The sequence below is a fragment of the Mandrillus leucophaeus genome, unplaced genomic scaffold (assembly GCF_000951045.1).
Source record: "Mandrillus leucophaeus isolate KB7577 unplaced genomic scaffold, Mleu.le_1.0 Scaffold903, whole genome shotgun sequence".
Taxonomy (NCBI): domain Eukaryota; kingdom Metazoa; phylum Chordata; class Mammalia; order Primates; family Cercopithecidae; genus Mandrillus; species Mandrillus leucophaeus.
In genome coordinates this window covers 752,557-775,086 of record NW_012109842.1, presented here as the reverse complement: position 1 = coordinate 775,086, position 22,530 = coordinate 752,557, and the positions used below count along the sequence as shown (strand labels likewise).

Sequence of the window (22,530 nt, the reverse complement as noted above, 5' to 3'; positions counted from 1 at the left end):
GGTTAAACTGTCTCATCAACAGGGAAAGGTTATTGGATGGGATTTTAATTCTTTTTAAAAAATATTTTTGTTAATAAAATAATTTTTGTTCTGTTTTGTTCTTTTGGAGACAGGTTCTCATTCTGTTACCCAGGCTGGAGTATAGTGACGTGATCTTGGCTCACTGCAGCGTCGACCTCCTGGGCTTCGGTGATCCTCCCCCTCAGCCTGCTGAGTAGCTAGGACTACAGGCACACACCACCACACCCCACTAATGTTATTTATTTTTTGCAGAGATGAGGTCTTACTATGCTGTCGAGGCTGGTCTTGAACTGCTGGGCTCAAGCAATCCTCTTGCCTTGGCCTCCCAAAGTGTTGGAATTACACGTGAGCCACTGTGCCTGGCCTTCTTGTTAAGACAGTTATAGATATACTTTTCACAAAAAGCATACCTAAATAAAATACCATGTAAGGCTAAAAATAGAACAGACAAATAATTTTTGAACAGCCACATGCACAGCCATGAATTTTGTTTGGCACTATTAATGTGAGACAAAGAAGAAGCCAAGGGAAAATACAGGACTAAGAGTCATTTCTAACTAACATAGAATCCAGACCAAAGACACAACAGTATTAAAATTTATGGACCAAAGAATATAATATGTGCTCAATGTAACTCGGGAATTTTTAACAACACGGGAAACTATTTTATAGTTTATTGAAAGACAAATGACAAAAAAAATCTGTATATTCTGTCTGATTCTACCCATGAAAAAATTTATATGTATATATGTGGAAAAAAACAAAAAAGACACAGATTGAAGGCATATAACATAGTAGTTGGATTACGGGATTATGAGTGGTTTTTATTTATTTTTAAATGCTTCTTTATTATTGTCTAAATTTTCAGTATTGACCATAGACTAATCTTGTAATAAAATGGTATCATTTTAAAATAATGTATAATTGCAGTATTTCTAACTTTTCAAAGAGAACGAATTTTCTTTGTTTATATTTTACTCTGATTTTGGTTCTCAAGGTGACTTAAAATTACCAGATTTCATCATTTCAGCTTCTCCTTAATCAATGTACTGCTCTTCTCACACAGAAATAAACCAAAGCCGTATCTGCCTTCCTCATAAGGATACAGTTCCTACAACATTGGCAATTTATGTAATTTAGAATGTCGCACTTAATAAAATCCTTGGAATGCATCAAATAATATAGTACCTTTGGAAATCAGTGCTGTAGTTGCTACAAAATTAAGCATTTCATATGTAATTTTTTCTTGAAGAATTTAGAAAAAATCATTGAATTCTCACATAATTATTTACCAGTTCAGTAAAATCAGACCTATACATTAACCTTGAAGAACTTTATAGTAATGGATAGAACTGATTTAAAGACCTGTAACTGATCTTTTGGTACATTGTCAATGTTTTTACTAAATTGGGTAATTAATCATGTCATTCTGAGAATTAAAAAGTTCTTTAAAATCAGATACTCTTTTTCCTTTTGCTTATGAAAGTAAAAATACATCTGCAAGTTTATTTTTAAATTTCCACCCAGTTCAATTTCACTGTGTGGTAACATGATGTCAAGGAAAATGACAGACCAAGTGACAAAGGAATCAGATAGATGTAAGCACATGTCACTGAGGTGGTTTCCCGGCATGATAAAAATTTTAACTGAAGGTGACACTAAATTAAGAAAAAAATTAAAGCTGTGCCTTTGGGAACCCTTTTGAACATAGTGTTTCAATCAGCCACTGTAAATTCACAAAATTTACAGAGCCAAACTAAACACAAAGTAAATTTATGAGAGCTTTTACTTTCTATATCAAGCTTGTCCAACTTGCAGTCCATGGGCTGCATGTGGCCTAAGATGGCTTTGAATGCAGTCCAAGACAAAGTCATAAGCCTTCTTAAAACATTATAAATGATGAATTCCTTTTAGCTCATCAGCTATCGTTAGTGGTAGTATATTTTGTGCATGGCCCAAGACAATGCTTCTCCTTCCAGTGTGGCCCAGAGAAGCCAAAAAAATGGACGCCCCTGTTCTACACGATGACCGTGCTATTGCGATGACTAGAACAACTAGAGAGAATAAGAAATAAAACCATAAACTATTAGCTGAATTATTATTTGGTAGGTAAACGAAGTTTTAAGAATAAGTTAGAGAACACATAGCAGATTGGAAAATGGAATTCATCCTTTGTCCTTGCGAATAAATCCTTTCTCTCCCTACTAAAATAGCAATAAATGAATAAAAGAGTATGAATTCATAAAGACAAAGCACGATGCTGGCAGATGAGAAAAGTGAACACATTTTTGAAGACAGAAAACAGATAAGCTGAGAGCCAAGAGTCTGCAGATAGAGGATGCTATAAAAACACACCAGGAAAAGTTTCGAACAGTCTTCTTCGATGGAAGTAACTTTCTTACTCAAAGGATAAGGTCTCCTGACAGTGGTAGAGGGGAGGCTCCTCTGCAGCATGCCTGGGCCCTGCTGGCCACCCCTCCCAGGAGTTCACCATTGGTGGACTCCAGCAGTGCATACAAAGCCTCACACCAGAGTTTTTTGGTGTCTCACTCTAAAAATTTGAGAAATTTTTAGAATTTGAGAAATGCCTTTAATATAATGGGAAGAAGTCAACCAGCCTAACCAAAAACAAATCAAAACAAAAAGATTGGGGAAAAAAAAGAGTCAATGCAGGGAGCAGAAAAAACAACTCCAAACATTATCAGAGAGGTAAGAAAAGCTACACAATCTATCCAGCAAGAACAGGTTACAATCAAGAGCAAATCAGAAAACAAGAATGTATTCTCAGAAACTGAAAAAAAAAAACACAGTATAATCAAAAACTTCAACTGAAGGATTAGAAGACAAACTTGAGGAAATATTTCATAAAAGAGAATAAAATACAAGGAGTGGAAAAGTTCTGAGCATCAGCTGAGGAAAGCAAACAGAGCAAATAGAAAAGAGAGTATTATTGAGAAATAAAATGAGAACACCTCCCAGAAATAAAAGAGGTGAGTTTCCGGATTGAAACAATGAATGGACAAAAGGCCAATTTCAAATTACCAGGGATAAATAAAAAATCTCTAAAAATGCCCAGGGAAGTGCAGTTCTTGCAGAGGGGAGGGGAGTGACATGATGGAGTGTGGGAAGAGGAACAATCCCATGGGTGGATTTAAATTTGAACGAAAGCAGACTCCTCAACAACAAAATGGTTAACATAACATGGAATGATGCCTTCAATATTCTGAAGGAAAAGGATTTCCAACTGGAATTCTACCCATGGCTGAGGAGACACACAAGCTATTTTAGTTAGAAAAGTAACTCCCTCCCACAAACTCTATCCCAAAAAGTCAGGAAATGAAGAACATAAATTGGTGAAAAGAATTCTCCAAGCCAGGAATAGAAGCTCTAAGGAAAGGGAGATAAAGGGAATTCCAAGATGGAGGAAAGACCTGGAAGGCAGCTGTGCAGCAGGTCTGGAGAGAAAGCAGTTCAGATGGAGGAAGGGCAGGGGGCTATCTGTGGGGTGAGAGGGGGATTAATGGACTCTGATGTGTCTGACTGTAGCTGAGTCAAAAGCCAGATGGAGAAGTTTGTATTTTTAGGTCACATTGTGATACAACCAGAGGGTGTTCAGTCAAAGCCAATCCAACAGGTAGGAGGATGGCTGAGGAAATGTTTTCCTTGAATGGGAAAGGCTACTTCCAAGGATGACAAGAGATACATACCTAAGAGATCAGGGGCCCGAAGGGGTTCTCACAGGCTTCCATTAAAAAGAAGGTCAATGATGCAAAACCAACCATTACATGTAAAGTCAGAGCAACAGAACAAGAATTCCAAGAGCTGCACCTCTAGTTCCTTCCAGAACGGGTGTCTTAAGTATAAAAACACACCAGGAAAAGTTTCGAACAGTCTTCTTCGATGGAAGTAACTTTCTTACTCAAAGGATAAGGTCTCCTGACAGTGGTAGAGGGGAGGCTCCTCTGCAGCATGCCTGGGCCCTGCCGGCCACCCCTCCCAGGAGTTCACCATTGGTGGACTCCAGCAGTGCACACAAAGCCTCACACCAGAGTTTTTTGGTGTCTCACTCTATAAATTTGAGAAATTTTTAGAATTTGAGAAATGCCTTTAATATAATGGGAAGAAGTCAACCAGCCTAACCAAAAACAAATCAAAACAAAAAGATTGGGGAAAAAAAAGAGTCAATGCAGGGAGCAGAAAAAACAACTCCAAACATTATCAGAGAGGTAAGAAAAGCTACACAATCTATCCAGCAAGAACAGGTTACAATCAAGAGCAAATCAGAAAACAAGAATGTATTCTCAGAAACTGAAAAAAAAAAACACAGTATAATCAAAAACTTCAACTGAAGGATTAGAAGACAAACTTGAGGAAATATTTCATAAAAGAGAATAAAATACAAGGAGTGAAAAAGTTCTGAGCATCAGCTGAGGAAAGCAAACAGAGCAAATAGAAAAGAGAGTATTATTGAGAAATAAAATGAGAACACCTCCCAGAAATAAAAGAGGTGAGTTTCCGGATTGAAACAATGAATGGACAAAAGGCCAATTTCAAATTACCAGGGATAAATAAAAAATCTCTAAAAATGCCCAGGGAAGTGCAGTTCTTGCAGAGGGGAGGGGAGTGACATGATGGAGTGTGGGAAGAGGAACAATCCCATGGGTGGATTTAAATTTGAACGAAAGCAGACTCCTCAACAACAAAATGGTTAACATAACATGGAATGATGCCTTCAATATTCTGAAGGAAAAGGATTTCCAACTGGAATTCTACCCATGGCTGAGGAGACACACAAGCTATTTTAGTTAGAAAAGTAACTCCCTCCCACAAACTCTATCCCAAAAAGTCAGGAAATGAAGAACATAAACTGGTGAAAAGAATTCTCCAAGCCAGGAATAGAAGCTCTAAGGAAAGGGAGATAAAGGGAATTCCAAGATGGAGGAAAGACCTGGAAGGCAGCTGTGCAGCAGGTCTGGAGAGAAAGCAGTTCAGATGGAGGAAGGGCAGGGGGCTATCTGTGGGGTGAGAGGGGGATTAATGGACTCTGATGTGTCTGACTGTAGCTGAGTCAAAAGCCAGATGGAGAAGTTTGTATTTTTAGGTCACATTGTGATACAACCAGAGGGTGTTCAGTCAAAGCCAATCCAACAGGTAGGAGGATGGCTGAGGAAATGTTTTCCTTGAATGGGAAAGGCTACTTCCAAGGATGACAAGAGATACATGCCTAAGAGATCAGGGGCCCGAAGGGGTTCTCACAGGCTTCCATTAAAAAGAAGGTCAATGATGCAAAACCAACCATTACATGTAAAGTCAGAGCAACAGAACAAGAATTCCAAGAGCTGCACCTCTAGTTCCTTCCAGAACGGGTGTCTTAAGTCTCAGAATAATGCCTGGACCGTCCAAAACAGTTTATCAGCTATACATGTACTTATTGTTTTACTGTTGTAGTATTATTGTTTTGTTCCAAAATATCAATGCATGGATACTCTTAACAATTTACTGGAATTGTGTGTGTGTGTGTGTGTGTGTGTGTGTGTGTGTGTTCCAATTCACCCATGTAATCATTCAGTTTGATATTTCTTTCCCTTTGTAATCATTTTTAAAAATTTGTATACCTTTTTGAGTTGAAAGTTGAATTAGTTCTCTTTCATTCTTTCTTACTGAGTAAGGTATAGATTTCTCTCTGAACATATGTACTATGATATCCTCAAAGTTTATCTCTTCAGTGTTCTCATTATACTCAGTCTAGATTTTCTGAGATTCAGGTCTGGGTTCTCCTTTGATCCCATGATTGCTTAAGTGATAGTTATAAATGTTTTTGCATTTGTTCTAGGTGACTGGATTTTTTCTCAACAATTTCTTATTTCATTGCATTTTGATCAAAGAATAGGTTTGAGGTTTTGTTTTGAGAATTCACTGAGCTGTGTATGGCTTAACAGTAGAGTTTTGAAAAGTGCTTTTGGGTAGATTTATTCTGTTTTCAACTTGATGTGTATCTTTAGTCACTCTTCCTCCTTTTCTTAAATCATGTTATTCAGATTCTGTATATTCTTATGTCTGTTTTGCCTGTTTACTCCATCACTCTCTGAAATGAGTAAAGTCTCCTTATATTATTTTATTTCTCATTATATTTTCTGCCATTCTACTTTCCAAAACATGGTGTTATACCCTTTAGTGAATAAAGACTATGTCTGTTTGAGTCTCATCATAAAATTGAATCTTTTGTAGTGCAAAGAGCTCCCATTTACAGATGAAGAAATAAAGTTAGGAACAGTGGGGCAATGTGCCTCCTACTACAGAGCGAGTGGTCAGTCTGGATGTCCAGTTCTGGTGAGTTCCAGGCCTTGAACATGACTAGTGAGACTGACACCCCCCACTCGCCACACACACACACTCACTCACAAAGGGGAACAGATGTGAAAAGAAGAAAACATCTAAAATAATTTCCATCATTATTTTTGAGCCGACAGAACAATTCCAGGTAAACCCTGAATAGAGGGTGAGTTCTCCTATAAGTTTCCACTAAGAGCACCCAAAAATATCTTAGATTTATCTGATACCCCCAACCCCCACTTCTGAGCAGCAAATGCTCCTCTTCTATTTCTTTGCATTGTTTAAGGTTTGACACTTCAGCCACATATGCTGTGCCCTGTGTCCCACACAGGAGTTCTGGGGCAAGAGGCCTTCACATTGTAACAATATCTGGCTCTCAAAGTAAATAATATAATTATTGGTTCCTAAATAAATTACCTGTGTATGTTTTATGACACAGAGTTAGATCAAGTCTTCTGGAGACTGTGTTCTACTCATCTGGGGAAAAAAAAAAATTCATATCTAATCCTGGACCTTGGCTCAAAAGTAAATTTACATCTTGTAGTCCCAATATTGTCATCTCTAAATATTCCTATGTTAACAAATACACCTACTTCACTTTATTTCCTATGTAAATTCATGCAAATAAAATGTAAATTGCGTGATAATTGTGTGCCCAAAGTCCTATTTTCATACAGATAAGAACTGATGCAATTTATTTCAAATAATTTATCCATATTCTACATGAATTCCATACAAGTTTGAGTATTATTGCTAACACCTCTGACTATTTTAATAAAAGCTAAAATAAACCTATCTAACATCCATCTAAAAAGGACACCCAGGGTCCACCTCATCTATTAAAGTGAGGTATTATTTTCAAATGTCGTTAGTGATATCTTGATGTCATCGTCCTCCTTGTCAGCTGTAGAAAATAAGATGCTGACAACTTATTTTAAGAATACTGTTTACTTCCTTTCAAAACACTAAGGCTTCAATATCAGAATCAGAAATTCTGATTTGAAATGGTAAAAACAACATTCTACTTGCAATCACTCCACTGCCTGGGAGCATTTTCTAGAAAAGCAGCTGAAATCGCCACCTTCCTTAAAGTGGAGGACTACATTTTCATGCTTCCCCCAGGCTTTGGAAGCAGGAGTCAATCAAGTTGTTTTACACTGGTCCTAGCCAAACTGGAGGCGCTTGCTCTTTTGTTTTGTTTTTTCTTTTCTTCTTCTTACATATAAGAATATTTGCCTAAGAATCTTCTGGACTAGAGACTGCAAGAAGTGCCTTGTAAAATGATGCCTCCCTGGTAAAGATACATACTTATGACAAGAGGAAAAACCTTTTATTTTGGAATATTCAAATTTTACTCATTTAAATTCATTAGGAAACTCAAGTTAGAAATGATGATTATATTAATAGCACATCTAGGAATCTGGGAGAATACAGCAAAGATTTAAAAATTTTATCTCTTGTTTACCATCTCTGACATAAAAGAACAAAATGTATAATGATAACTTCAGGTGTTTTATGGAAAATTTCTAGCATGCATGCATGTGTGTGTGTGTGCATGTGTGTGTGCAAATGCATGTATATAGTATTCTCAAAAGATACTGCCCAAGGTAAGAAGAACAATACTTTCAATCTTTTAGAGCTATGTAAAATTTAGACTACAATAACAGTAAAAATATCAGAAAAATGCAGGGATTATGAATGGTATCAATTTTTTACAGTTAATTGCAAGAGGATTTTAGTAAATTCTTAAGTTGTATACATAGTTACATTTGTAAATTGATTAACTGGGTAAAAAACAATGATGAAATGATTAAAGCAAGAGAGACATGCCCAGCATTTCCTAGAGCTAACCTACATTACTCATGATCCGCACTCTCCAACGACACCCTTTCAGCCAACAGTAACTCCATCAAAGATTTATCCTCATGCCTCGAAGACAAGGAATTTTGAATTCCTTGTGTTAAGACAAAATAGCATTTAATATAATAAAATTTGTTTGCATTTCCTTTCACAGGTAAGTTAAAATGTATTTATCTGACGGTTTACATGCTTTATAACTCCCCCACAAAAACGCAAGGTCAAGAAACATCCAGTTCTCTAATTTTCGTGTTTTCCATTCTAGATAGATGCTAGCTGCAGGTACTTGTTCTTTTCATTTTCATTTCTGAGACCCTGGAATCATGAAGCTTTTGGAGACCTTGCTCTTACTTGAGTGCTCTCTAATAATGAGGTCTGGCACTGGAGAAGAGCTGAAAGAATTCATCACACCGGCAGCCCTGCACATGTGTGAGGCCTGGAGACAGGATCACCTCTCAGGCCTGCTGTGTCCCTAAAAATGTCCCATTCTTCTCACTATCACACTTTCAATATTTCATTTTTTTCTCTAAACTTTATAGAATGCTTTTCTTTAAACCCTTCTTTATTTTTATATTCTTCTCGTTCATTCAGAAATTCTGAGGCCAACCTTTAAAGGCTACTTATCTACTTTAGTAGAGAAACTTAAGTCAAATATTCTCCTGATAATTAGATAATACAGAGAAGAACATCAATTAGACTCCATTTACATTATGTCAGATGAGAGAAAGTTCAGAGAAGCTGTTGGAACAAAGGGCAGCAGAACCATTGAGTCTGTGTCCACAGCCTTCTCAGAATCCAGTAGGGAGAGGTCAGTGAGAAACACACAGGCCCAGCGCAGGAGGCAAGCCGGCTTTGCTGAAGTGGAAGGAGAGGCTTGTGTGAGATGCTCCGCTACCTTAAAGAGCAGTCCAGGAATGGTCGGTGTCATGTTAGCACCAGCTCCACAGGAGCGGCATCATCAGAGAGCTCTGAGGGACAGACAAATTGCAATACCGTGGTGTGACTAACTTTGGGGATAACGATTCCAGTTTTGAAGGAGGCATTAAGATGGCCAGTCACTTCACAGAAATACCTGCGCTCAAAATGCTACGATGAGAGGCCACAGTGCGCCAGACTCTCTCAGGGCTGTCTGACAGAACTCTCGGGGGTGATGGACGTGTTCCATACCTTTGCTGTCCAACACAGTAGCCACTAGTCACAAGGGCTGCTGAGCATCTGAAATATTGCCAAGCGTGCCTGAGGAACACAGAGGCAGGTGACCAGCGAGTACCATAGTGGGGTGTTACAGCTCTAGATCACACACGCACACACACATACACACACTCCCCCCACACACAAACAGAAGGCCTGAGGGAAGACGATCTCCATAGCTATATACTCCTAGTGCTGTCTAGGAAGTGGCTCCATCAACTCCAGCAGAGTCCTCGCTAATACAGGGCACCCTCCCAATCATGGGTTTCTCCCCTCCTCTCCCCTTCTGTCCTTCATCCTTCCTTTTTCCTCATTTCCTCCTCCCCTCACAGAGCACTAATATTACAGCAGGTACAAGACATTGAACAGATTGTGAAAAAAAAAAATGGAGGCAGCTAGGCAGACGTGAGCAAGGCAGGAGAGGCCCCCTACCCCAGGAATGCCAGGCTACCATCAGGTGATGGTCAGGTGGTTGTTAAACTGTCTATCTAAAATAATAATTGGTCACAGCTGGTGCCAGGAAGAGGCACCCTCCCAATAGAGAAGAAACACCTGAAACTGGTGATCAGCAGCTCCCTGATAACATCTCAGGAGCTGGGTGAGTGGACCCAAGCATGTTTGCTAAGAGGCAAAATGGCGGAGTTTAACTGGTACGTAACCTTCCTCTAGGAACATTCGACTGGTAAGGGGAAAACGCCTCAAATGAGCATGTACACAACTTCAGTAAATGCACTGTGCATATGGCCTGTATTAGTCCATTTTCACACTGCTGATAAAGACATACCTGAGACTGGGAAGAAAAAAGAGGTTTAATTGGACTTACAGTTCCACATGGCTGGGGAGGACTCATACTCACGGCGGAGGGCGAAAGGCACTTCTTACATGGTGGGAGCAAGAGAAAATGAGGAAGAAGCAAAAGCAGAAACCCCTGATAAACCCATCACCCATCAGATCTCCTGAGACTTGTTCACTATCACACGAATAGCATGGGAAAGACCAGCCCCCATGATTCTATTACTTCCCCCGGGTCCTTCCCACAACACGGTGGGAATTCTGAGAGATACAATTCAAGTTGAGATTTCACAGGGGACACAGCCAAACCATATCATTCCACCCCTGACCCCTCCAAATCTCATGTCCTCACATTTCAAAACCAATCATGCCTTCCCAACAGTTCCCCAAAGTCTTAACTCATTTCAGCACTAACCCAAAAGTCCACAGTCCAAAGTCTCATCTGAGACACAGCAAGTCCTTTCTGCTTATGAGCCTATAAAATCAAAAGCAAGCTAGTTACTTCTAGACACAATGGGGGTACAGGTATTGGGTAAATACAATGGTTCCAAATGGAAGAAATTGGCCAAAACAAAGGGGTTACAGGGCCCATGCAAGTCTGAAATCCAGCAGGGCAGTCAAATTTTAAAGTTCTCAAATGATCTCCTTTGACTCCAAGTCTCACATCCAAGCCACACTGATGCAACAGGTGGGTTCCCATGGTCTTGGGCAGCTCCACCCCTGTGGCTTTGCAGGGTACAGCCTCCCTTCTGGCTGCTTTCATTGGCTGGTGTTGACTGTCTGCAGCTTTTCCAGGTGTATGGAACAAGCTGTCAGTGGATCTACCATTCTGGGGTCTGGAGGACAGTGGCCCTCTTCTCACAGTTCCACTAGGCAGTGCCCCAGTAGGGACTCTGTGTGGGGGCTCTGACCCCATATTTCCCTTCCACAATGCCCTAGCAGAGGTTCTCTATAAGAGCCCCACCCCTGCAGCAAACTTTTGCCTGGACATCCAGGCGTTTTCATACATCTTCTGAAATCTACGCGGAGGTTCCCAAACCTCAATCTTGACTTCCGTGTACTCACAAGCTCAACACCATCTGGAAGCTGCCAAGGCTTGGGGCTTCCACCCTCTGAAGCCATAGTCCAAGATTTATGTTGGCTCCTTTCAGTCACCGCTGGAGCAGCTGGGACACAGGGTACCAAGACTCTAGGCTGCGCACAGCACAGGGACCCTGGGTCCAGCCCACAAAACCACTGTTTCCTCCTGGGCCTCCAGGCTTGTGATGGGAGAGGGTGCCACAACAGTCTCTGACATGGCCTGGAGACATTTTCCCCGTGGTCTTAGGGATTATCATTAGGCTCCTTGCTACTTATGCAAATTTCTGAAGCTGGCTTGAATTTCTCCTCAAAAAATGGGTTTTTCTTTTCTACTGCACCATCAGGCTGCGAATTTTCTGAACTTTTATGCTCTGTTTTCCTTTTAAAATGGAACGCTTTTAGCAGCACCCAAGTCAACTTTTGAATGCTTTGCTGCTTAGAAATTTCTTCCACCAGATACCCTAAATCATCTTTCTCAAGTTCAAAGTTTCACAGATCTCTAGGGTAGGGGCAAAATGCTTCCAGTCTCTTTGCTAAAACACAACAAGGGTCACCTTCGCTCCAGTTCCCAACAAGTTCCTCATGTCCATCTGAGACCGTCTCAGCCTTATTGTTCATATCACTATCAGCATTTTTGTCAAAGCCATTTGGCAAGTCTCTAGGAGGTTCCAAACTTCCCCACATTTTCCTGTCTTCTTCTGAGCCCTCCAAACTGTTCCAGCCTCCACCCTTTACACAGTTCCAAAGTTGCTTCCACATTTTTCTTGTACCTTTTCAGCAGTGCCCCACTCTACTGGTACCAATTGTACTGTATTATTCTGTTTTCACACTGCTGATAAAGACATACAGTGGACTGGGAAGGAAAAAGAGATTTAATTGGACTTCCAGTTCCACATGGCTGGGGAAGCCTCAGAATCATGGTGGGAGGTGAAAGGCACTTCTTAGATGGTGGCAGGAAGGGAAAATGAGGAAGAAGCAAAAGTGGAAACCCCTGATAAACCCATCAGATCTCATGAGACTTATTCACTATCACAGGAATAGCACGGGAAATACTGGGCCCCATGATTCAATTACCTCCCCCTGGGTCCCTCCCACAACATGTGGGAATTCTGGGAGATACAATTCAAGTTGAGATTTGTGTGAGGATACAGCCAAACCATATCGTGGTCCCTCCCAAGTGCTGGCAGGCCACTGCACATGTGGACAGTCCACTCCAATGAAGAATCAGGGTGACGCAGGAGAATAGGGTCTAGAGGCAGGAAACCTAAGGCCAATTCACCCTGACTCCCTAGAACTAAATGAAAAGAAAATCCCCAACTTTCCACTCTCAAGTAACAAAAGGACCAGAGGCTACTCCCTTTGCACCCCCGACGCCCTGCTTTTCTGCATGAAAGATGGAAAATTGAAAGTATCTCTGATTGGTTGTAGACAGCAACCAGTTGTGGACAGCAACCAATCAGATGTTTGCATAGCAGCGTAACTTTGTAACTTCACTTCAGCCTCTGATTCGTTGCTTTCCACAACCAATCAGACTGATTGTTGCCCACTACTTCATCTACATAGGGTGTACACCAAGTAACCAATGGGAAACCTTTAGAGGGTATTTAAGGCCCCCTAAAATTCTGTAATAGGGATTTTGAGTCCCTCTGCTTGGGCCTGCTCCCACCCTGTGGAGTGTGCTTTCATTTTCAGTAAATCTCTGCTTTCGTTGCTTCATTCTTTCCTTGCTTTGTTTGTGTGTTTTGTCCAATTCTTTGTGCCAGACACGAGGAACCTGGACTCCCTCCACCAGTAACAAGGGCAGAAGAAATGCAACCCCTGGAATTATGCCAATGTATAACAACCCCAAGGCAAGGCCTAAATGGCTTACTTGACTCTCTCAAGTTGCCCTCCTGGCCTTCTTCCAAGTGCACTTTACTTCCTTTTGCTGCTGCTCTAAAACTTTTTCATAACATTTCACTCTTGCTCAAAAACTTGCCTTGGTCTCTCACTCTGCCTTAGTCTCTCACTCTGCCTTATGCCCTGGAACGAATTCTTTCCTCTGAGGCGGCAAGAATTGAGTTGCTGCAGATCCGTGCAGACTGGACACTGCTAGCACTAAGACGTCTCCTCCAGGTCCAGCTCCATGTTCACAATCTGAGTCCCACAGATTTTCACAAGTCACCAAGCAGTCTCCATGTCTTTCTTTTGTTTAATGGATGCTATATTTTTTTCTTTTAAGTGTTAATAGATTTATGCATATCACATTTATATTCATGTATGTGATTTAGGAGTGCTTATCACTATTATGGTGGCATTTCCTTTGATTCAGCTAAAAATGTTTTAGGCACTAGTTTCCAGGATTGCCTGAGAAAGCATGAACTTCCTGTATTACACTTAGACCCTTTATTCAAACAAATTTGTTCTTGCTTCATGTATTATATGACTTAATCTTTTCTCTTTATAATAAGCTTTTCTATGATGTTTGTTTATATATTTGTGTATCTGAACAAATTTGATATTAATTCTTTCAGTCTTAATTTATATATTTATATATATCACCAATATAAATAATGTATATATACATTATTTACCAATTGATGAGGATAGAAAAAGAAGCAAAGGCTTACATATTTACTTATATTATTTTTCTTTAAAAGCAACATCTGTTCATACGGATACTGTCAAATACTTAAAACCTGGGCATATTCTGCAACATTACTTCACACTAGTTTTCTATTCTTTTATAGAATTAACTCCAAATGAATAAGAAAGAGAGAAAAGGAAATAGAGGCAGGAAATAGAAAATGAGTGGAAAAGGTAAGAGGCTCTGGAATTTCTCTGGAAGAAAGCAAGTCCCAGGACAGGGTAGTGGGGGTGTATGACAGTGTGCATTTGGTAGGAAAACTGTCACAAAACAGAGATTCTGGGACATGAAGTGGGTTTGGGAAACACCTCATAATTCCAAGAAGGTTCTAGAAGGGCAGAGATGCAGGCAGAGGAAAACGTCAAGGAAGGGCCTCGGCAATACAGACGTGGGAGTGTCACAGGGGCAGCTGGCTCCATGAGACTCATTCATGATGCTCCACGTAGCTGCTAATCTGCAGAATGTTTCCATTCATCCGGGAAATAACTTAAGTAAGAAAAATGTTACCTGTGATGTCCTGAATAACGTGGACCACGGATATGGCCTATTCCTCGGCACCCGGGAGTAGGACAGACAGCTTGACCTGGAAGGATCTTCAGGTCATTCGTTCCTTCAGGAAGTAAAAGAACATGCCTTGAAAACACTCTCATTAAAGAAGACTGCGAATCTGAAATATGTAAATGATGCTAATTAAGACTTTACAAATTAAAAACAAACCATCACCAAAAACCACTTACAGGTGACTTACGATGTATTAGTAATATTAAATTGTTTAGCAGAAAATACCAGTGCTGTAATAAATAACACTAATAGCACAGTCCATATCAGAGAGAGAGGAAAAGGAATAAATGAATAGGCCTTGAAGAAATTTTTTTTTTCTTTGAGACTAAGTCTCACTCTGTCACCCAGGCTGGAGTGGGTGGCGCATCTCGACTCACTGCAACCTCCGCCTCCTGGGTTCAAGCAATTCTCCTGCCTCAGCCTCCTCAGTAGCTGGAATTACAGGCGTGCACCACCACACCCGGCTGATTTTTGTATTTTTAGTAGAGACAGGGTTTCACCACTTTGGCCAGGCTGGTGTTAAGTTCCTGAACTCAGGCAATCTGCCCGCCTAGGCCTCCCAAAGTGCTGGGATTGCAGGCGTGAGAAATTTTTAAAAATAGATACGAGAACATTCACTTATTTCTTTCAGAGATTAATAATGGCATAGGCAATACAGCCACGAGCTGAGAACGCGAGTATGTAAGGTCTGCTTTCTGGTCCTCGGTGAAGCCTCCACTCAACCACAGCAAGGATCTTGGAATACTGGACAGAAACCAGGCTAGTAAACAGGGTGTGCTGAAGATGGCAAACATGGACCTACAGCACACTTACTCAAGTGGCTGTCAAAGCTAGGCAAAGAAAGAACTGACATTATGCTACTCTATGCTACTGCTATACTGTACCATATGCTACACTGTACTATATGCTACACTGTACTATATATTGTACTATACACTACACTGTATTATATGCTATACCATACACTATACTGTACTATACACTACACCACACTATATGCTGCATTGTGCTATATACTATGCGATGTACTACACTGCACCATAAGCTACAGTGTACTATATACTATACTCTATGCTACACCATGCTGTAAGCTACACTGTGCTATATTGTACTATATACTGTACTGCATTGCACTGCACTGTACTCTAACCATGCCAACCAGTCTGTCAATCTGAAGAGGCAGTCTACATCTAAATATTATCAGTAGCAAAACCTCCATGCCCTGTTCTGTGATTTTCCTCAGTATTCTCTGCCCCCTAAACACACATGCACACACACACATACACATGTGCACACACACACACGCACACTCACACGTATCAGTTCCTGGAACGTCCCATCTCATACCTCCTGCTGTTCTGGGCCTCACTTCCCTGACAATCCCACAGTTTCCTTCTCCCCTCCCAGCTCTCAGACTTCCATTTCCTGTCCAACAAATTCCCTACTTCTTCCTCCTCATCTCAGTATTCCCCATTTCCCAGTCCTGGTTTCATGGGGCTGAAGACGTGGCTTCCCACAGCCCTCCACAGGGGTCACATGCCTCCAGAGAAGTAGGGAAGTCAGCCCAGTCTTCCTCTCTGTGTCTCCTCGGGGCCACACCTCTGAGGCTCCTCTTCTGAGTCTGCTGCCTTGGGCTTCCACTATCTGTCCACTGTTTCCACATCACTCAGGGAAGACTTCGGCACTGGTTCTCCATGTTCTGCTCTCTCCCAACTCTGGCAATTGCTCAGGCACACTCAGGCCCCATGTGCTCATCCTGCCGCTCTGCCACCCCAGCACATCAGTCACTTCCTTGAGCCGGTGGCCCCCAACTCATCTGGGCCACACAAAGAAAACCCTCTGGGTCTTGTCATCACCCAAAATGGCTTTGTTTCCAAAACCCCACCTGACCACAAAATCGTATCCTCCCATACTACACGTGTGTGCTCAGGTGCCCAACTGCTGCTGATGTTTTCAACGTCAGTGGAGTTTCCAGGCCACTAATTTCCCTTCTCCTCTTCCTCAGTCCCTCTGAGGGGCCACAACCGCCTTTCCTTGTCTAACTTAGATTCTATCAATTATTTGATCCTCTGTTGCTCTCTGACTTTTTAATCACGTCTGGCTGTGGGGCGGGGGTGGGAAAGAGCCAACCACGGATCACCCGAAACAACCTGCTGCTCTATGTTTTGCAAAACTAAGTTCTCCTGGGGAAAAAATGCGCATCATGCAGACGAGGTGTTACCAAAACACCTGTCTCCCACACTGCCACTGGCCTGCAGCCTCAGCCCTGCTAACTGAGGACCGGGAGCCTGTGGACGGAGCGCCTCCTTACCGCCTGCCCAGCACTTCCCCTCCTTCCTTTCCACGGCAGTGTGGGGCGCACTTTCCCCTCTCCAAAGCAAATCCCTCACCATCTATGCTTGATCTCATCACCTCCCATTCTCCAGGATCTGTAAGCTATGAGGTATTTTAATCGCTCCTTGACTATTGACCAACATTTAAACATACTCCAGTTTCCCCATCATAAAAACAAAGGCAAAAGAGAAAACGAAAGTTTACAACTCTACTTGGATCCCACATGCCCCTTAGCTGCTGTTCCCCGTTTCTTGTTCAGAGCAAACTTCTCAAAGTAGTTACCTCCTTCTCCTCAGGGCTCCTTTCCTGAGCCACATTTGTTTTAACACCATCCCACACATTAGGATAACATCCCTCATATTGGGACCTAGACTCAGTCAGTACTTTCATGAAATCTAATTACAATGTAATACAAATTTGTGGTAGACTATGAGTGCCTCTGAAAGGAAGAACTATGGATTACTTACCTATTCCGCAAGCACTTACACTATGTGCTCAGTAAGTGCTTGTGGAATAGGTGTTTACTGAAACTGCATACTGTACTATATGCTACAGTATGTAGTTCAATGTATAGTTGGTAGTTTCCTTCTGGAATTGCTGTTGTCTGCTGGCTTTGGCAGCATCACACTCTGACAGGTTTCCTCCTGAACATGAGGATTCTTTTGTAATCTCCTTTGCCAGCATTTCCTCCTCTAGTCAACCTGAAATGTCAGGCAACATCCTCAAGGTTTGCTCCTGGGCCATCCATTTCTACGGCTTCATTTACCAACTGCATGCTCACAGTCTACAGCCCAGGCATTCTTGAAGTTCTACACCAATGTATCCACCTTTACACTTGATGTCTCCATAGTTATTTCTTAAAGTCATTTCAAAGTCAGTATGTTCAGACTGAATCTTTCGTCTTGTCCCCCAGCCTTCTTTTCCCCTAGTGCAGCTCATCTCCGTGACTGCATTACCCTCCCTCCAGGAGCTTGGATCCTCGACATCATTTCTCCCTGGATCCTTCACATCACCTGTCCCTCATTTCATGACACCCTATCAATCAGTCCTCAATTTTTCAAATATTTCTTTTACCTACCAACTTATCTTCATCGCTACTATGACTGGCCTAATCCAAAGCCATCTTCCTGATTGAAGAATTGCAACAGTCATTCTTCACTCTTCCTAATCTATTTTGCATCTTGCAATCAGAGCCATCTTTTCAAATCACAGATAAAATCATATCACTTCTCTCTTAGCACATTTCAAAGGCTTCTCATTGCTGTTAGGATGAAACCTCAAATTTTTACCCTGGCCTGACTGATTTCTGATTGGACTTGATTTTCCTCCTCATTCAGGATTCTGCATCCATGCTGGCCTTCTCCTGTTCTGTGAACCTGCCAGGTTCTTTCATACATCAGGGCGTTTGCATGCTGGCAAGAACATTCCACTGTCCCCTTGGATGACTCCTTCTTATCTTTCACATCTTGGCTTATATTTCACTTCCTCATGCTAATTTCTGAGAGGAGGTTAGGTCCCCATTTTATGTAGCACCTACCTCAATTACAAAGTAAATAATTATTTGTTTAATGTCTATCTCTCTTATTAGACTATAAGCTGCAGGCATGAGTCTAGTTCACCACTGTGTCACCAGTATCTAGCCTGACACATAGTTAGTGCTCAGTAAGTGTTTGTGGAATAGGTCAGTGTTCCATAGTTCTTTCTTCCTTTGAGAGACACTCATAGTCCAGAAAACCAGCTTATATATAAACAGCAAATTTGCATTATAGTGAAATTAGGTTGCATGGAAATACTGACTGAGTTTAGGTCCCAATGTGTTGTAATATTAAAACAAATATTTAAGCCTCAAATACATTTTCATTACATTTACTGAACCATAGGAAAGTGTCTGAAGCACATCTTATGTTCTTATGACTTTGTGAAACACATTGAGGCATAAATAGAGAAAAATGGAGCTACTCTATTCAAAGCCAGCATTTGGAAACAGCTTTTTAAAAAACAACTTTTAAACAAATCAGAGGAAGAGATGTTTGAAAAACTGTAAAGAGGATCGACATGGTGGCCCACGCCTGTAATCCCAGAACATTGGGAATTTGAGGTGGGAGGATTGCTTGAGGTCAGGAATTTAAAACCTGCCTGGGCAACATAGAAAGACCTTATTTCTACAAAAAAAAAAATTTTTTTTAAGTTATCTAGGCATGGTGGCATGTACCTATAGTCCTAGCTACTCTGAAGGCTAAAACGGGAAGATCTCTTGAGCTCAGCAGTTCAACCAGTCTGGGAGACAGTGAGACCGTATCTCAAAAAAAAAAATTGTAAACAAATCCTTCATTAAGAAATATGCTTGTGTCATTCAGTAAATAAAAGGATCTAAGAGAAAAGAAATATATAGTATATAAACAGTTTTCTCTAAACTGGATCTCACAATACATTATCCAAGCTATCATTACAAAGGTCTGGAATATTAAACCCACAAATAAAAAAAAAAAATACTCTCCATCAGCCAGCCCGGATGGAACTCTGTGTGGACAACATTCTACACACACAGTGACCTTTCAGTGAATGCTACTTAATATTGTTTTCAGTACTATTTTAATGTACTTTATTAAATTAAGTTTTAAACCGATGTTTTTAATATTTATCAATGCCTATTTATCTCCATATCCCTGACGGGTACCATCATTCTCTCCCAGGTAGAGCTGGAAGGAAAGGCATGACCTCAACTAGGGGAGAAGAGCCATCACATTAAGAAGTACAGCAAAAGACATAACAAAGAAAGTATCGAGAAGAACAGGAAATAAAAATGCATGGGACCAGGCAATTTCCTCATTAAATTTTGTATGACAAAGTATAATAGGTTGAATCAATGGCAAATGAGACAAGGAGCCATCCACTGGGGGAAAGAAACCTGCAAATTCTGCAACAGTTCACATTATTGCTCTAAGATAAAGGAAACCTACCATCAAATGAATGTTTTTGTTCAGAAAATAATCATATTTTTGCCAAGAATAGCTTACTATAATTTGGACATTTAGACTATTAGGTCTCAAGAAGAAATGTTCTCAGCTCTAACTCACTTTTTCAGAAAGAGCATCCCTGACCATATTACCCATTCTTGTCTTCTTTTTACCACTTTTCCTGAAATTAGTTTTGTAGTTTATCTGCTACTATCACCTGTCTCCCTTCACTAGAGTGAGGACATTTACCTTATCTAACTTGTCTACCACTGTATCCCCAGCACCTACTAGAACAGCGAGTGGCAAGTAATAGATACTCAACAAGTACGTTTTAAGAGTGGGAAGATGATAATAAAGACAGCAATGGCTGGGCGCAGTGGCTCATGCCTGTAATCCCAGAACTTTGGGAGGCTGAGGCAGGCAATCACGAGGTCAGGAGATCAAGACCATCCTGGCTAACACGGTGAAACCCCATTTCTACTAAAAATACAAAAAGTTAGCTGAGCGTGGTGGTGGGCACCTGTAGTCCCAGCTACTTGGGAGGTTGAGGCAGGAGAATGGCATGAACCCAGGAGGCGGAGATTGCAGTGAGCCAAGATCATGCCATTGCACTCCAGCCTGGGCAACAGAGTGAGACTCCAACTCAAAAAAAAAAAAAAAAAAAGCAACAATTAATACCTGGAAACATTATTTTATCACAATGCTGTAAGATCATCGCTATTTTATTCTCATTTCAGAGCTCAGCTTGTCTGAAATCCCTCTCTGATCTTCTGTTTCTAAATATTATGAGCTACTTGCTGTATCAAGCAGCATGAATAACTTCTAATTCATTGCAAATCTTCTATGAAAACTTTTACTGAGGCAGCAGTAAATCTAATGGCAAGGTTCTTTAGGAAAGGACAAAAAGGAAAGAAAATACGCTTTTAAACTAGGAATTATCTGAATAATGAATAATGTTTTACCCTAACATGATACTATTGTTAAGATGTCCTCATGGAAATCCCCATTCATACAGAAATGCATGGCTACTACACGCAACCCTCTTTCCTTGCCAACCAAACTCTGATTTTGCTCAGGGCAACAATGTGCCCAGCTACACACATCCTCTTTCCCAGCCTCTCTTAAATCTGGTCATGGTTACTTGACACTGTCCTGGATAACAGGACCGAAGGGAAAGGCACTGTAAGGACAAATGCTTTTCTTTCCTGTTAAAAGGGCGAAGATGACACTGGTACTGCTTTGCCCATTTCCCCCTCCTTTGGACTCCCTGGAATGCAGATGTAAACGCTCATGAGATGATAAGCACCGAGACAAATGCAAAGGTGTTGAGGGAAGAAGAGAATAAAGGAAAACAGAGCCTGGGCTCACAACACTGCCATCCTTGGACCTGCTACACCAGTGATCTGTCATGCAAGAAAAATAACCCTCTCTTTGATTAAACCCTATGGTTTAATTTTTGTGTTACTTGCCAATAAAAATTTCTAGGATAAAACAGCAATTTTATTTTGATTTTTCTTTTGTGAAATCAAGCAATTGTCCTTAAAAGAAAACACTCAAATTGCATATGGATTTTAGACATATTGTCAGGTAAAGATGATGTAAGAGATCAAGGCAAAAATCAAGAAATAAAAGAGATTGTACTTATCTCTAGAAAATGAAAAAGGGAACTGTCTTTTCTTATTCCTAAATGATCCAAACTGGTGACTCTGGGTGATGTCACTTATTATTATACCTAAAATGGGTTACAGACTGAGAACATCATCCTCCTTCTAAGAATGTACTTTCCTCTCAGAACTGTAATTTTATTTGGTGTACAGATGCCCATAGCACAGTGATAATGCTGACCCTGAAGCAAATTAAGATGATCTATTTGTTTAAATATATAGATGACTTATGGATTGATGTTGGCCAGCATAAAAAATAAATAAATAAATAAGGATCAGGAGCATTACTATCTTTATTTCAATACTAATTACTCACTGCTGAAACAGTACTCGGTTCAACCTGATTCGTTTAGCAAGTTTTTTTTTTTTTTTTTATAATAGAGAAATGACATTAGCGTTGGGTGATAATATCCACTAGAAGATGTGCAAACACTGCTTCTTTGAAAAGGGAAATAGATTTAAATGTCACAGATAACAGGCAAGTTAAGATTTTATTTTTTTCTTATTTTTAACATAAAATTAATTACTGAGGGTTATCCATTCAATTAAAGAGATACTGCAGGTTTATTAGATGCTGATGTTCCCTTTGCTAGGGATATGGTGGCAAACCAAAGAGAAGGCCCTGCCAACGGGGAGCTCTACCTTCTGATGCCAAAGATGGAATAAGCCATCAGATAAGAAGCATGACAGCAAGTCAGAGTGATGGTGCTAGGCAGATACATGAAGTGGGGTAAGGAAGAGAAAGTAAGTGGGGATGTCGGGAGATCTTTAAGACGGGGAGGCAGGGAAGGAGTGCTGATATTTGAGCAGAATCCTACTTGAAGCGAGAGCAGGGGACACGCTGGGACAACTGCCAGAAGGCCTGGGCGAGGGGAAGGGTGGCGGGAGATGAGACCCTGTGGGCCAGAGTCTCTTAGTTATTCTGGGTTGGCCAGGAGACACTGGCAAGCACTGCGTGGAGAGGAGATCGGTGAGAACACACCTACCGCGCTGCTCGGTGAGCAGTTTACTTCTCCCGGCACCTGGTAAACGGCCTGCTGAGTGCTCTGCATCGTGGCTGGGACTGGAGTCAGCCCTTCAGAGCCCACACAGGTAGCATCCACACCGCTATTTA

The 22,530-nt window shown here is 41.0% G+C and overlaps 1 protein-coding gene across 2 annotated transcripts in view; it reads right to left on the bottom strand.

Annotated features, from left to right (window-relative positions):
• L3MBTL4 (l(3)mbt-like 4 (Drosophila)) overlaps positions 1 to 22,530 on the bottom strand; it is a 465,654-nt gene that overhangs the window by 176,040 nt on the left and 267,084 nt on the right. For both annotated transcript variants that reach the window (XM_011969788.1, XM_011969787.1), the window contains one exon: positions 14,408 to 14,510. In XM_011969788.1, coding sequence (XP_011825178.1) covers positions 14,408 to 14,510 — 103 coding nt within the window. The remainder of the gene's footprint in view (positions 1 to 14,407; positions 14,511 to 22,530) is intronic.